The 14,619-nt window shown below is 42.8% G+C and overlaps 1 protein-coding gene across 1 annotated transcript in view; it reads right to left on the reverse strand.

Annotated features, from left to right (window-relative positions):
• The window catches only part of RAD51B (RAD51 paralog B), a 562,933-nt gene that overhangs the window by 42,683 nt on the left and 505,631 nt on the right, over nt 1-14,619 (reverse strand). Inside the window, exon 9 of the mRNA XM_029951882.1 lies at nt 9,886-9,989. Within this exon, the coding sequence (XP_029807742.1) occupies nt 9,886-9,989 (104 nt within the window). The remainder of the gene's footprint in view (nt 1-9,885; nt 9,990-14,619) is intronic.

Below are 14,619 nucleotides of genomic sequence, written 5' to 3' on the forward strand. Positions count from 1 at the left end.
TCTAGAGTAAATGAAAATTCCAGATTACTTATGGCAGCAGAAATTAGGAAAGCTCAATGACTTCTAGGGCAGTTGACAACCAATCATACATTAGATAATGTTTAGCATATCATAAAATGTTGTGGTAACACAATCAGACTTCCAAAATTCAAAATGAATCCTAGAGATATATTTGATTTGCTTTTCCTCACAGCTCCATAGTGTAAATCCTTTGTCTGCTTCCCATCCCCCTACACCTAATTTCATAAGCCATTACGATTTTAGAAGGGTCTGAAGCCCCACCGCACCTACTGTCCCAATCAGGCTGAAATACAAACCAGCATTGTACCATATTATGACCTTCTCAGCCACAGAGGGCCCTGGGGAGAAGCAGAGACCACAGGCCTGGGCAGTGCACTGCTTCGGCAGGCATACCCCCTGGTAGCAGCAACCACGTGACGAATTCTCCAAGCTGGATCTGCTTTAGCCACATGTGTGACAAGCTGTGCTATTCAAACCACACACACAGACAAGGCAAGGAGCAGTTCTGAATCACAGTCACATGCCAGGAGGGCTTCTCGACCAAATAATGGCAAGATCAAAAGGAAAGAAAGCAAGGAGCAGCTTATCATCCCCTCCTGAATGTCCCTGGCCCCAAGGTGGGAGGTGCTGTTTGAATATGTAATTCAGTTAACTTTGGAGGTAAGCTAAATGACATTCTAGATCCAGTCATCCTTGGGGAAAAATTGGAGAGAAAGATAATAAGAATCATTCATTGCGAGCCAAAAGAATCCTCACTAAGGCAAGGCCTCACTTTCCAGCACCTCATTTGATTCCTAAATTAAAAAAAAAAAAGTGCATACATCTCGGAGGACATGGTATAGTGAAAAGACTTAGGCTTGGAAGTTAAATAAACTTGGTTTCACATCTTGATAGTACTATTGAGTACAAGCTATTTATCTTCTTTGCTCAGTTTCTTTGTAAAAAGAAGACTATACGATCTATGTTAAAGGCTTATTGGGGGGATCAGTGCAAATAATGCATGTAAAAAGATCAAACATGATGCCTACAACTATCAGTAAGCAATAAAGACTAACCCCCCTCCCTTCTGGGGCAATGAAAGGGCTTTACATTAGTGTTGCCAGGAGCACTGGATTCGAGCAAGGATACCAAACTGGCGGACCCTGAGATGGCAGGAAACAGGTCTCCACACCGGCTGCCACCTTCCCTCTGTCCCACTCTGACTTTTGTAAAATAAAGATGAAAATATTAAAAAATATGATAATCACAAAGCTTTTTCATGCTGAGAAGACCAGGCAAACAAAAGACCATACAACTCCAAGCTTCCCAGCCCATCATGTACCTTTAACCTATGAGATAGGCAACAGGAAACTCAAGACTAAGGGTGACCCTCCATGAGCACAAGTGGTCATTTGTGGGAGAGGGGCAGAGAAGATCCTCCCATGGTTTGCAGGATGCTGTCTATAAAGAGTCCTTCAGCTGGGAAGTCCATGCTCACTGTGAAGTCCAACTTAGAAGAAGTCAAGTAGTCACATATCTGGACCAAAGAGTTTAAAATACTAACTTTCATCTGGTAATTCATTGCAATGTGGGTTGGGATGATGCCTTTTTCTAATTTTTTTTTTGGTAGAATTCTGTAGAACCTTTTTATAAGCCACTGAAAGTTTTAGAAGATATAAATATCACTTAGCCTGCAAACCCAGTAATTTGATTGGGCTGGAGGACATTTTTGCCCAAAGTTTTCCTATTAAAGGTCAGCATAGAAAAGTGAAAATAGCAATAGATTAGGAATTAGGAGAATTTAATTTCAGTTCCATTTCTTCTACTTATTAGCTGTGTCACCCTGAATAAGTCACTTAACCTCAAACTGCTTACTTTCTTATCCCCATCTGTAAAATGAAGTGGCTAGAAGACAGTGTAGTTCTGAGGACCACCCTTGGTTGAAGCACCAGAAGGGCTTGCTCTTGCTGAAGGGTCACTGGGGCGGGGCCTAGGAACCATCATTAACAAACACCTGTGATTCTTAAGCTTGCTGTAGTTGAGAATCACTGGATAAGATAATTTCTAGGCGGCAATCTCTGATGGGACATTGTTGTATCCTAAATGCCTTTGTTCTAAGTGAAACACTGGTTCATTTGTAAATCAGTTCATAGTTTATGTAGCTCTTGAATCCTCCTCTCCCCTTTGCTTTTCCTAACCCGAGATGTTGCCCCATTTTCTTCTCAGTCACAGCTCACCAAAGCCAAAATACAGCATCCTGTCCAACCTTCATTCTCAAATGAGCCAAATACATTTCAGTGTCCTTGACTCCCAGGTTACCGCCTTGTCCAAGAGATCTCATAGCTATTTCCTCTGTTGTTTCCCAACTGAAAACACTTCTCTTTCCTAGCTGACAACAAGGTCTTCAGTTTGGTTCCAAAGCCCTGTGTCTCTTCCACTTCCTGCAACAGCTGAGATTTCTCTGGAAATCTCTCATTCACATATTTGCCCTGGTTTACTTACTTAGGGAGTTCCAGCCGGGAGGGTCCCTGTAGAAGGGGATTTGGTACCAGACAGTGTGTGAAAATAAAACCAGTCAGAGCTAGAGGAGAATGACAGAGGTGATAAAACACTGGTAAGATGAGTGGTTCAGTAAAGGGAAAGTCACTTAAACACTCTTATGAGTGGACCAGTCACTCAGCCCCTGATGGTCAGAGATGGTGATCCTCAAAAAGAGAAGAAGGACATATAGTAATTCCTCCATGAAAACAAATATATTTGATTTACAGTAGTATTCTTTATTCATGGATAATGTCTTTTCTATTTTTTGGTGGTCAAGCACCTTTTCCTTATTGAAATGATAACACTTACTTTTATAAACCTACTTGCTAAAAAACGATGTTTAAAACCCTATGATGATTTCCCACCTTGTTTTGTTTTGATTTTGATTTTAATTTTTCTCGACTCCATGTGGCTCAAAATCTCCTAGGAAAAACTGACTTTGCCCCTCAGCAAAGGTACATTGTCTATCATGGACCAGGGAGGTCCCCATCAGAAGCATGGCAGCAACTGTACTAATCAATTTTAACCGGCAATTTCCAATGGAAAGGGAAAGTTTTCTCTACTTGAGCCCATTCAGAGGTAGTGATATTTTTGAGTATGTTGACTTTTTTCAGAGGGAGTCGAATGGGGTTTGGTTTTTTTGGGTAGGTGGTGGGGGAGGCATTGATATTCTTATCTCAAATGTGGGGACAGAAATAGGAAGTGTCCCCTTGGGTGTCTATGTTGTCCTTTCTCAGAGGGACCCTGTCTTTATGCTCTCTCTGAGGCTTAGCTCACTGCATTCATTTGCAGTTACTGCATAATTTCAGGTAGGACTTCCTCAGATTTTAATATATTTGCCTGGTGACCTGAAGAAAAAGAGTCCTTTTAAAAGTCACCGTTCTGGCTTCTGCTTTTGTACATTTCCCCAATCTGCCCAATACCGGTTAAAGCACTTCTGGGGGAAGAGTGTGAGCAGGGGGTAGATTTCACACTGAAGCAGCTCTGAAAAGGGATGGAACATTTATACCCAAGGCAATGCACTTGGCTGGGATTCCACGTTCCCTTTGCTACTTCTGCAGACATTTATGGCTGAAAAGAAATTTCTCCCACCTCTGCAGCCGAACTTCTCCTCTGGCTGGACACACACACACACACACACACACACACACACACACACACTCTGGCTGGACACACACACACACACACACACACACTCCTGCCCTCTATGTCCTCCTTGCCTGAAAACTGCAGACAGGCTGAGATAGAAAGGCATAGAACAAACACGATGACCCAGAACCATTTTACAAAGAGAAGGGGTTCATTTTTGAGTGAGGGCAACTAAGCCTGAATTCCTGTTTGGGAGGAATCCACGAGTAGTGAGACATAAAACTGATTCCACGAGGTAAAACATCCTCTTCAATGTCCTTCTTCGGGTGAGTATGACTGTATGCCTGACATTCTTGCCCCAAACCTACCCTTCAGCTTATCTGGGAGAAAAGATTTCTCATCTTCTCTTTAGTTAGTCAGCCCTCCATGAAGCCTATCCAAGCACAGATAGCAGAACTCATGACTTGTGGAAGATGGCAACAAAGATTGCTTATCCCTCCCCGCGGCCGCAGTCCCCGGCTGCCTGTCCTCTGAAAGCAGCTGTGGCTGTCCTCTCCCTCACTCAGTCTGGGTCTGGGTTGAAGCCTCCGGTTTGCTTACACAGTGGAATTCCAACTAGGAGTTCAAAGGAAGCCTGGCTCCTGCTCTCCCATAGTTCCCAGCAGGCTGCTTCCACAAAAACCAGCCTATATGCAGTATTCGTACAGGGCTTCTTTGTAAGTATCGACTATCATTGTCAAGGTCTGACGCCAACCTTTTTAACTGACGATCACTGGTACTTAAAGGGAACCATTAAGCTATATAACTCAATTCTTATGGGCAAGAGTGATTCCAAATAAGCTATATGGCCTTCTTCCTTAAGACTGGGTTCACATATGGATACGAGGAGTTTGTCTCTCTCATTTTCAAAATAAAGGTATTGAATGTGTAAGTGTCAAGCATTGTTCTGCCTCTGAGGGACACAAATAAGATTCAGTCACAGCACTCAAGGGGCTGACAATCTGGGCTTCACTCAGGCAAGAACGGATACAAGTATTAAATGCATCTGTGGGCAAAACGGAGGGAAAGGGGGCTGATTAAGGCTGGGTGTCAGGAAGTCTTCACAGCGATGGTGTGTGAGTCTTTTATAACCTGAAATGCGTACTGAGAGAAGAATTATATCACCAGAAAGGAGACACTAAACACTTCTAAGATGCAAAACAACCTGGGACCTTGAGAAAAACCTGAGAATTCCAGTAAGGATCAGGAGCCTGAGTAGTAGTATTGGTCTTGTCAATAACTTACTGGGTACTTTAGGCTCTTCCCTCAAGTGTTTGGTTTTTTTTTAACTTTTTTTTAAAGTTTATTTATTTTGAGAGAGACAGAGACACCATGAGCAGGGAAGGGGCAGAGAGAGAGAGAGAGAGAGAGAGAGAGAGAGAGAGAGAGAGAGAGAATCCCAAGCAGGCTCTGCATTGTCAGTGTAGAGCCCGATGTGGCTCCAACTCATGAAACCATGAGATCATGACCTGAGCGAAAATTGAGAGTCAGATGTTTAGCCGACTGAGCCACCCAGGTGGCCCTTCCCTCAAGTATTCTTTAACTTCCAGGCGATTTCTAAATACAGGATAAAAACATTATTTTCTTTAAAAAATTTTTTTAATGTTTATTTGTTTTTGAGAGACAGAGCATGAGCAGGGGAGAGGGGAGAGAGGGAGACACAGTATCTGAAACAGGCTCCAGGCTCTGAGCTGTCAGCACAGAGCCCGAGGCAGGACTCAAACCTATGATCCATGAGATCGTGACCTGAGCTGAGGTCAAATGCCTAACTGACTAAGCCACCCAGGCACCCCTATAAAATCCTTTTAAATAAACCTCCTAATTGAAAAAGTCACTTCTTCCCAGTTTGTTGAAATGAGAGACTCCTACTACTTCATCAAGGAGAGGTGAAGCTTTAGTTGGGACTAATTTGCTTCACTACTTCTTCCGGGGCACTGAAAAATTGATATAATCCCCATATGTGGTTCGTAGGAATGGACTTCATGATGATTTGATGAGAAATAGTATGAATATTTCATAAGCTTTTCATCTTCCTTTTAAGTATTACCACCTTTACTTCGGTTTTTCCAGCCCCTCGTGGCAGCCTGCCTGGTCACTGCGAGCACCTCCTGAAGGAAGGTCTCATCCAATCCGCTGTGCGTGCTGTGGCCCCAACAACCCTCAGAGAACCTTCCTCTGCGGGGGGGCCCGCCCTCGCCTCCAAGCTCACCAAACCCGCCAGACCCATGCAGCATGTACCGTTTACACGTTCACCTCCTTCCCGAGTAGATTGTGAACAACTTTAGGGCATCAACTTATTTCTATTTTGAATCTCCGGCATCTTACATGGTGACTAGCAGGGAAGGGCCGATTTAACAAAGGCTTGACGGCACAGACCTTCTGCTCTTATGACAGGGCCAAACCCAGCCTGTGTCTTCTGAACGTGTTATTTGCCTTCTTTTGCTATTCCTCTTCACCCCAAATCTTCCCTTTCTTTTCTCTGTACCATACATTTATCTATTTAAGGTGCTGGTTTTCAGCCCTGGCTGCACGGTAGAATCACCTAGGGGAGCTTTATGAATAAACAGCTGTGCCCGTCCCCAGCGACACAGATTTTGATGTAATTGGTCAGGGTGGGGCTCTGGTATTGGTATTTGGTAAATGCTCCCGTGATGAGTCTAATGTGCAGCCAGGCTTGAGAAACACTGATTTAAAGTGATACTCAAGCCCCACCTTCTAAAAAGACTAATGTGACTTTGATGAGTTTACCTTGCTCTGGATTCAAAGCAAGTACCATTTTCAGTGCTTATTAGGTAACAAATCAAATACTGCCCTGTGACAGTATTTCGGTATTAGTTTGTTCTTTACCTCCTGCACTTCGTTTTGATTATTTATAAAAAAAATTTTTTTTAAATGCTTTATTTTTGAGAGAGCGAGCGAGCAAGCGTGAGCAGCGGAGGGTCAGAGAGAGATGGAGACACAGAATCTGAAGACAGGCCCCAGGCTCTGAGCTAGCTGTCAGCACAGAGCCCAATGTGGGGCTCGAACCCACAAACCGTGAGATCATGACCCAAGCCAAAGCCAGACGCTCAACTGACTGAGCCACTAGGTGCCCCACCAGCTCTTAGACGAGAGCAGAAGAATCCTGAAGGCAAGAACTATGTCTTCTCCTTTGCATTCCCATGGCATGCACATGGTGGACCAAAATCATACTTTTGATTATTAAAAAAAAAAAACCCTAGTAAAAGCCATTTTAATTCTACTTTAAGGACATGTCTTTGGTAAGAATAAAACTGTTTCAAAAAGGGTGGGGTGGGATTGAAGCCGACTCAAAAAAGAGTACATAAAAGTCAAATGGAAAAAAAACCAAATTAGTCCGAAAGAAAATGTTTCCCAGTTCCTTAAGAGGGTTTTTGCAAAGACTGAAGCAGAATAAACAAGAGAATTAACTTGGCTTGTGCCCCGATAAGGAGATTTCTTTCTTGGTTATATAATTTTACCAAGTTTCCAGGGTGTAAAGAAAATAATCAGCCAGGGAGGACTCCTTCCCTTGGACTTTACAATTCAGCTCTTGGTTTAATCGGCTCGCAGAGCTGCTCAGCTTGACCTGACCTCCTTCCAGCCCTGTGATCTCAGACTAAGCCTCCCATTCAAGAGCCCTGGTGTAGAGCTCAATGTCATAGAAACGGGATAAAACATAATCCTCATTCCGTGTCCTTGATCCCTTGGTGTAGTGGCCTCTGTGCATTAGTGAGGTTGGAGGAGCTATGCCTGGTATCTTCTCCTAGTGGTTGGTGTTCCATAGATCTGCCAATGCTAGAATGATCTAGGCATGTTCTCCTACTAAGTAGTGTATAAGGAAGTACTATTTGGAACAACTGCCTTAAAGACTAGTTTAAGCTACTATTTTGTGCACAGACCCCAGAAAAGGTTTATCTTCATATGGCTTCTCTACTTTGTCACGAAGTAAGACCACAGGAAAAGTTCAATGTCTCATGAAGCATACCTTCTACTAATGTCAGATAGGTTCATCAGAGAGAGAGAGGTTTTCTATATCAATTTTATCCTAGTTATTAGGCCACAAACTGAAGGACTGGTCCCCAAAGGCATGTACATTTCTGAGACTAATTAAGTGTAAGTTCCTTTGCCTGGATTGGCCATTTTAATACTGGTCGTGTTTTAGTTTGCTACAGCATTTTATTATATTTTACTGTTTTATTTACATATTTTACTAACCAGTGTGTAAAAACATGATTCAAAAGCATTTAACTCTGCTCTTGATTGATTAGCAATGAGAGTAACATGTTGTTCTTTGTAGATTAAGATAGCACCACTGACTCATTTGATAGGATATGAGTTGATAGACTGTCACTGATCCAGCCATGCTGTGCTCCTTGTTCTTGTGACTAGTGGCCTGTGTTTGACCTTATGAGCCAAGAATCAAGGACCACCAAAACCCTGCAGTTACCAAAGAGACATAAAATAATAGCACTTTCCTACCAGCCACTTCCTGTTGACAGTAAAAACATGGAAGTGACTGGTTAATTTATTAAAACAAAAGGAAAAGAAGAAAATGGCTCTAACTTCTTTATTTACTAATAAATCCTAGGTATAATTGGTAAAAGCAAGGATCTGGGAGCCTGGAATCCATGATACTACATATAATAGACTACATTACAAAGTCAGTGTATGTTATCTAAAACCTAAAACAGAGACAAACTACACATTGTCAAGGAGAGGGATTAAAGATCCATGAAAGTGAATGGATTTAACACGGATTCACAAGGAATTCTGCTTCCTCAAATAAGAGCTTAGGTAGTACTGCTTGACACTCCTTAATGATATCCCTGAGAGCTGCAAACTGGGTTTATTTAACATAATTTATGACCTAGGGTACAAACCAAAGATCATTACGTTCTGCAGGAACATCCTTGGACATGTTCCACTAAAAAGAGAAATAATGGATTCAGAGCTCAGGATACTTAATTCATTGGGGAAAAGGCATCACTGAGGTAATGAGCACGCCAGGGCCTGAAAACTTAAGAATGTTCCCCTAAATGAAAACAAGCAGCTCCATCTTCTCAGAACATGGCTGACTCAATCATCAAGCTGGAATGTTATTTATACAGTCCCAAGCAAACCAAGAAGAATCCTCTGGTCTGTAACCAAGGGCACTCGGAAAGTTATGTCTGGAACAGGCAAAGGCTCATGTCTGTTTCTGATGATTCCTGACTCCCTTGAAAGAGAGCCAATTTACCTAATGCAGGTAAAGGGCAACAATTCTCTGCCGCCTCCCCCAGAAAGGACCACCAGCATGGTACATCATGCCTCTTTAGTTAGTAACTTGGACTGTAGTATATGTAGCAAGATGGGCAAATCTGGGTTCTGAATTCTGCCCTATCCAGCAAATCAGAACAATCACCCTGTCTTCTTCCTCCTCCTGCTTGTGGGAGAGGTCATGCTAGACCCTGGTCTACACCACAGAATAAAGCTGACGTTAGACACTGGGAAAGATAAGTTCCCTAATTATGAAACATTTGACCAAAGGGGTCAGACTGTGGTGTCCCTTTCTTCAGAGTGAAAGAGAAGATAACGAACAGTGTAGAAAGTAACCTTTCTGGAGGGAAGGTGGGGAATTCTCACTCGAGGCCTGGATAGAAACCATACACAGAGAGCTCTGAGAGAGCTATCATCCTTTTGGGGGAGGGAGTCTCTCTAGCATCTTTCAGTCCTGGAACCTACTGGCTTAAGAGTTAATGCACAAGTAACCGGGTCTGGGGAATGGTTTAATCATGTGGCAGGATCTGTCTGGCCTACAGTTTTCAAAGTATACTGACCTCAAGGAAAAGCACCATCACTATTTAATTTGTATACAAATTATCTAGTCCTCAACAAACACTAGCTAAATAAAATGATCATTCACCTTTTAGAGCTGGGAGAGTTTGAGACCCCTAGAGGTATAGAACTTGGTCACTTACAAGGCACTGGAAAATATCAGGAGGCATGCTAACTCTATGGGTGCTGTTCTTACATATTGTTTCCTGTGAGTGGCTCCTTTCCCACTTCATTATAACCGCTATCAGGGCAGGCAGGGATATTGGTTTCTTTACCTACCCCCTGACAGTGTTGGCCCAGGACAGACAACGTGGCCAATGCTTTCAGAAGATGAACACTCTCACTGCTGCTAAGTACATCTTGTTCTCTGACCTTGACAGAATACACTGTCAAAGCACTCACCTGTCTTCTCTCTGAACCAAGGTACTGGAAAATCAGCCGGGTGTTCACACTGTGACTCCAGGTGTTTCCTAGGGCAGCCATCACACAGCTGGATCCACAAGTGCCTGAAATGAAACAGGGCAAAGCCATGTCTATGAATGCCCTTTCTTGTAATGGTGTTTCACATAAACAAAGGTCCAGTCATTGCTCATTGCTGAGAGACGACTGGGGGCTCAGCTCATGACCACAAAAGTTGACAAATTAGAGAAGAAAGAGAGGGGTTAAGGAACATGAGACTAAAAATAAAAACCAGCATGAGCTTCCTTTAGCCTCAGCCAAAGCGACCACCACTGGGCTAAAAGATAACAGAGTTATATATCAGTAAGAGGTTGCATGCAAGGCAGCTTGGAGCCATTGCTAATAATAAATCGAGGCACTCAACATCCACAGTAGAAAGGCATAATGCTACCAAAAAGAATAAGAGCCAGATATGAAATAGTCTTAGTTTAACAGAGATGTAAGACTCTTTTAGCCTAACAAGAGTCTTAACTCAATTTTCCTAATCAGTGTAGAAATGGTGGAATATGTATATAAAATTCCTTTGCCCTTCCAACCCCTGCACAAACATACCCAGAAGAGAACTCTGGAAAGATCTAACCATTTCATGCCTCATCTGTTTTAGACATCTTTATCCCCAAAGAAACATTTTTTCACCTTCTAAGACTTTCCTATAAAGGAGAGGATCTGAAGTATTCATCTGAGTTTCTAGTCTACTCCAGGTTGAGCTTCAGCACTACCTTACATCCCCAGAGCTTTGCAGATCTCTCTTGATGTCACCAGAAAGAAACTATTCCTACTCTCCCCTCTTGTTCTTCCTTAGAGGAAGGCTCATGAGTCTCACCACTTAGAAGCCACCCCCCATCATATCTGGCACATCCTGAGATCTCCTCTGAATTCCTGTGACCACTTTGGCCCTGGGCCATGGGAGGAATATTAGCCCTAGGGGGGCAGAGTGAGACATTCAGTTTGCCTTGTCTCCACAAGATGCCATCTCTTTTCAATGAGGAGACTAAGAACAGAGACGCTGAAGTCCACTGAATTAGCTAAATCAACATGAGGTCTTGAGCTTTTGTTGTTCACTGTTTGCCTACTGTATCATCTGATCTTCACCTCTCAGTCTAGAATAGGAATTGGTCTTCTTTTCTAGACCAGTCATCTTTCAGGCTGGTTTTATTAACCTTGCATGGCCTTAGACTTCTGAGTCCAAATATTACGGCAGATGAATGTGGGTGTGTGGTTCTAGGCTGGAGGTGATTTTGATGGCAATGTCTCAGTGGAAGAGCAATTGGCATCCAGAGGGCAGAGGCTGGCGATGCTGCTGAGCACCCCGCAAGACACAGGACAGGCCCCCATAACAAAGAGTTATCCAGCCCAAACATAACAGTGCTGAGGTTGAAAGTCCCTGGGTTAGATAACACCAACCATACATTTGCTCTGGTTCAAGCAGGTCTAGGAATGGATTAGATAGAAATCAACAACTGGGACCTCAACCTGCCTGAAAGTTTCAGAATGAAGAATTTCGCATAGGGGAGAATAAGGTTTAGGGTGACCTTGCTTCATCATGCACATAATTCAAAATATACACAAACTAGTTGGAAAACACAGGCTCTAGACTGTGCTCATGTGATCACATCACTCCTTTACTTAAACTCCTCCAGCAGCAGCCCTCTGTACTGAGAAGATATACTAACTCCTGAACAATGCACCCGGGGCACTTTGTCATCTGCGCCTGTGCCTCTCTCTGGTCCTACTTCTCTAAGCATTCTCACTGGATGGTCTCCTGTAACCTTTTGACTTCTCTGTCCCCATGCTCCTCGACCTCTTGTCAGCAGTTGATCAAGCTTCCCCCTCCTTTGGCATACTGCTTCTTCTGGACCATGTGGAGTATTCTTTTCCTTTTCTGCTTCTCTTCTCCCTCTATTCCTAGTTGTGGGTGGACCTCAGGGGATGGGCCATGACCAATTTTTCTCCTACCACCTAAGTACCTTCAGTGGCTAGGAAGGTAATGTGCATTAATAAAGAGGCCAGGTGTCTGCATCTTAAATTCAGGGATTCTTTATTACCACAAAGAGAGACGCTCTCTTCCATTCTTCTTGAAATACACAACACTCTCGTCTTTCATTTGCCCCAGTTTGATAGAGACTTATTAACAGAGAAATATTTTCTGCTAGAAGAAAACCAACTCTGCAAAGGCAATAGCAACTGACTGTTCTTTTCTTTTTTGCATTTTTATAAAACAGCTTTTCTGAGATAATTCACACATCATGCAATCCACCCAAAGTGTACAGTTCAATGGGTTTTGCTATATTCACAGTTGTTCAAGCATCACTACAATCAACTTTAGAACACTTCATTGCCTCAAAAAGAAATTCCATACCCCTTAACTACTCAAGCCCCTCTTTCCCGCCCCCGCCCTCCAGTCCTAGGTGATCATTACTCTGCTTTGTGCTTAATATTAAGTATTAGGAGATGATGGGTAATAGTGGAGGCTGTGTTGAATGAGACAATCCATCCATCCAATCCACCCTGTCTCATTCCAGCTACTGTTATCATGTGACAATATGAGTTCATAGTCAGCCACATCTTTTGATTTTTAAAAGAGAAGCCAGAGTCCATGTTTTAAGTATAATCTCCTGATTTTAAAGTGTTAGTTTAATTAAAAGATTTTTAAAACACACAAATGAACATAATTATGAGCCATATATGACTCATTCCCACCAAGTTTGCAACATCTCCTCAAAACGGATGTCCTCACTGTTGACAAGGATGTCACCCTGATGTGGGTGATTTTGTAGCCTTTGTCTCAATCTGTGACCAGCTTTGGCACCTGTCCTCCATTTTAAACAAGAACTGCAAGCCTGACGTAATGAATCACGGCTTTATTAATTCAGGATCTTCAAATCAAGCTCACATCTTTCCATAGAACTTACTCTTCCTTCTTCGTCCCATTCTTTGGCCTTCTAGTTAATCTGGTTCTGAACCTCAGGTCCATTTTAAAATTTCTCCTTATCCCATGCTTCTCAGTTCCAAAAAATTGCAACGTTCTATTGCTTTGGCTGTAAACTCTCACCTATATCCATTCCTACCCTCCGTTCCTCTTACCTCAGCCTTAGATGAGACCCACATTAGCTTTCACCTGAGGGTGGCTCTTAGAGCTTTCTAACTGCTGTCCATGCTGCTGTCGGTTCCTCCTCTCTCTTCTTCTGCCTGACTAACCTCCCCAAGCACACATTCCCCTGCCACTTCTGATCAGCGTGCTCGAAAACTTTCAATGGCTCCTAAGAGCCTCCAAAGAGTTCTAAATTCCTCAGATTGAATACTGAAAACGAACTGAGGGTTGAAGGGGAAGGGGCAGGGGGAAAAAGAGGTGGTGGTGATGGGGGAGGGCACTTATGGGGAAGAGCACTGGGTGTTGTATGGAAACCAATTGGACAATAAACTATTTAAAATTAAAAAAAAATAAATTCCCCAGATTGGCATTCAAGGCTCTTCTAGCCTGTGCCTGATCTGCCTTTCCACACCACTTCCCTCCATTCCACTTCAAATGGACTTTGCTCCAATTAAACCACTTCTTCCCCTTGTCCTCTCCATACTGGAAATGCCTCTAGGTCCACATGTCCTCTTTGATACTACTTCCTGCGTGCCATTTCCTTGGTCATCACAGACATAGCGTCTTCCTCCTCTAGACTCCCGTAACACTTTATTTCACTCTCTCATGCCATGCCATCTTCTTCTGTCCTGGGGTATATTACTTGTGGTGCACTTCTCTTATAACCCCTAACACATACTTTAAGAGGGCCAAATCCATGTCTGATTCATGCTAGTATGCCTGAACCACTTAACTTATGCCTCAATCATTCTGTGTCACTGACACACAGAAGATAATAAATACTGATTAAATAGTTAATAAGTTATTCCTACTAAATTTTGAGCCATGTTATTATATATTCATTTTAGCAGCCAATTTTCATTCTTAATTTTATCTTAAGCTAAATTTAATAGTGTTTTTGCAATTTTCAAGCAAACTGCCAGAGCTTGTTTTGTAGATGCCTAAGTGATAGGATGAAGTAAGGCTGAACTTCCAAGTTTGCCAAGAGAAAGCTACGTGAATAATTAGAGGAGTTGCTGATTAGTTAAGCACTTGAAAAAGTGTTTTTGGTAATAAAATGATAGGCACTTCCTAGATGTTCTCAGGGGTCAGAGCCACATTTGGCCAGTGGTGAGTATTTAAAGAATGCCATGCAAATGACGTATCAGATAAAGGGCTAGTATCTAAAATATACAAGGAACTCACCAAACTTCACACCCAGAAAACAAATAACCCAGTGAAGAAATGGGCAGAAGACATGAAGAGACACTTCTCCAAAGAGGATATCCAGATGGCCTACAGGCACATAAAACGATGCTCAACATCACTCATCATCAGGGAAACACAAATCAAAACCACACTGAGATACCACCTCACACCAGTCAGAGTGGCTCAAATGAACACAGCAAGAGACTATAGATGCTGGCGAGGGTGTGAAGAGACGGGCACCCTCCTACACTGTTGGTGGGAATGTAAACTGGTGCAGCTGCTCTGGAAAACAGTGTGGAGGTTCCTCAAAAAACTATCCATAGAACTCCCTTATGACCCAGCAATAGCACTGCTAGGGATTTACCCAAGGGATACAGAAGTGCTGATGCATAGGAGCA

The sequence above is a fragment of the Suricata suricatta genome, chromosome 9 (assembly GCF_006229205.1).
Source record: "Suricata suricatta isolate VVHF042 chromosome 9, meerkat_22Aug2017_6uvM2_HiC, whole genome shotgun sequence".
Taxonomy (NCBI): domain Eukaryota; kingdom Metazoa; phylum Chordata; class Mammalia; order Carnivora; family Herpestidae; genus Suricata; species Suricata suricatta.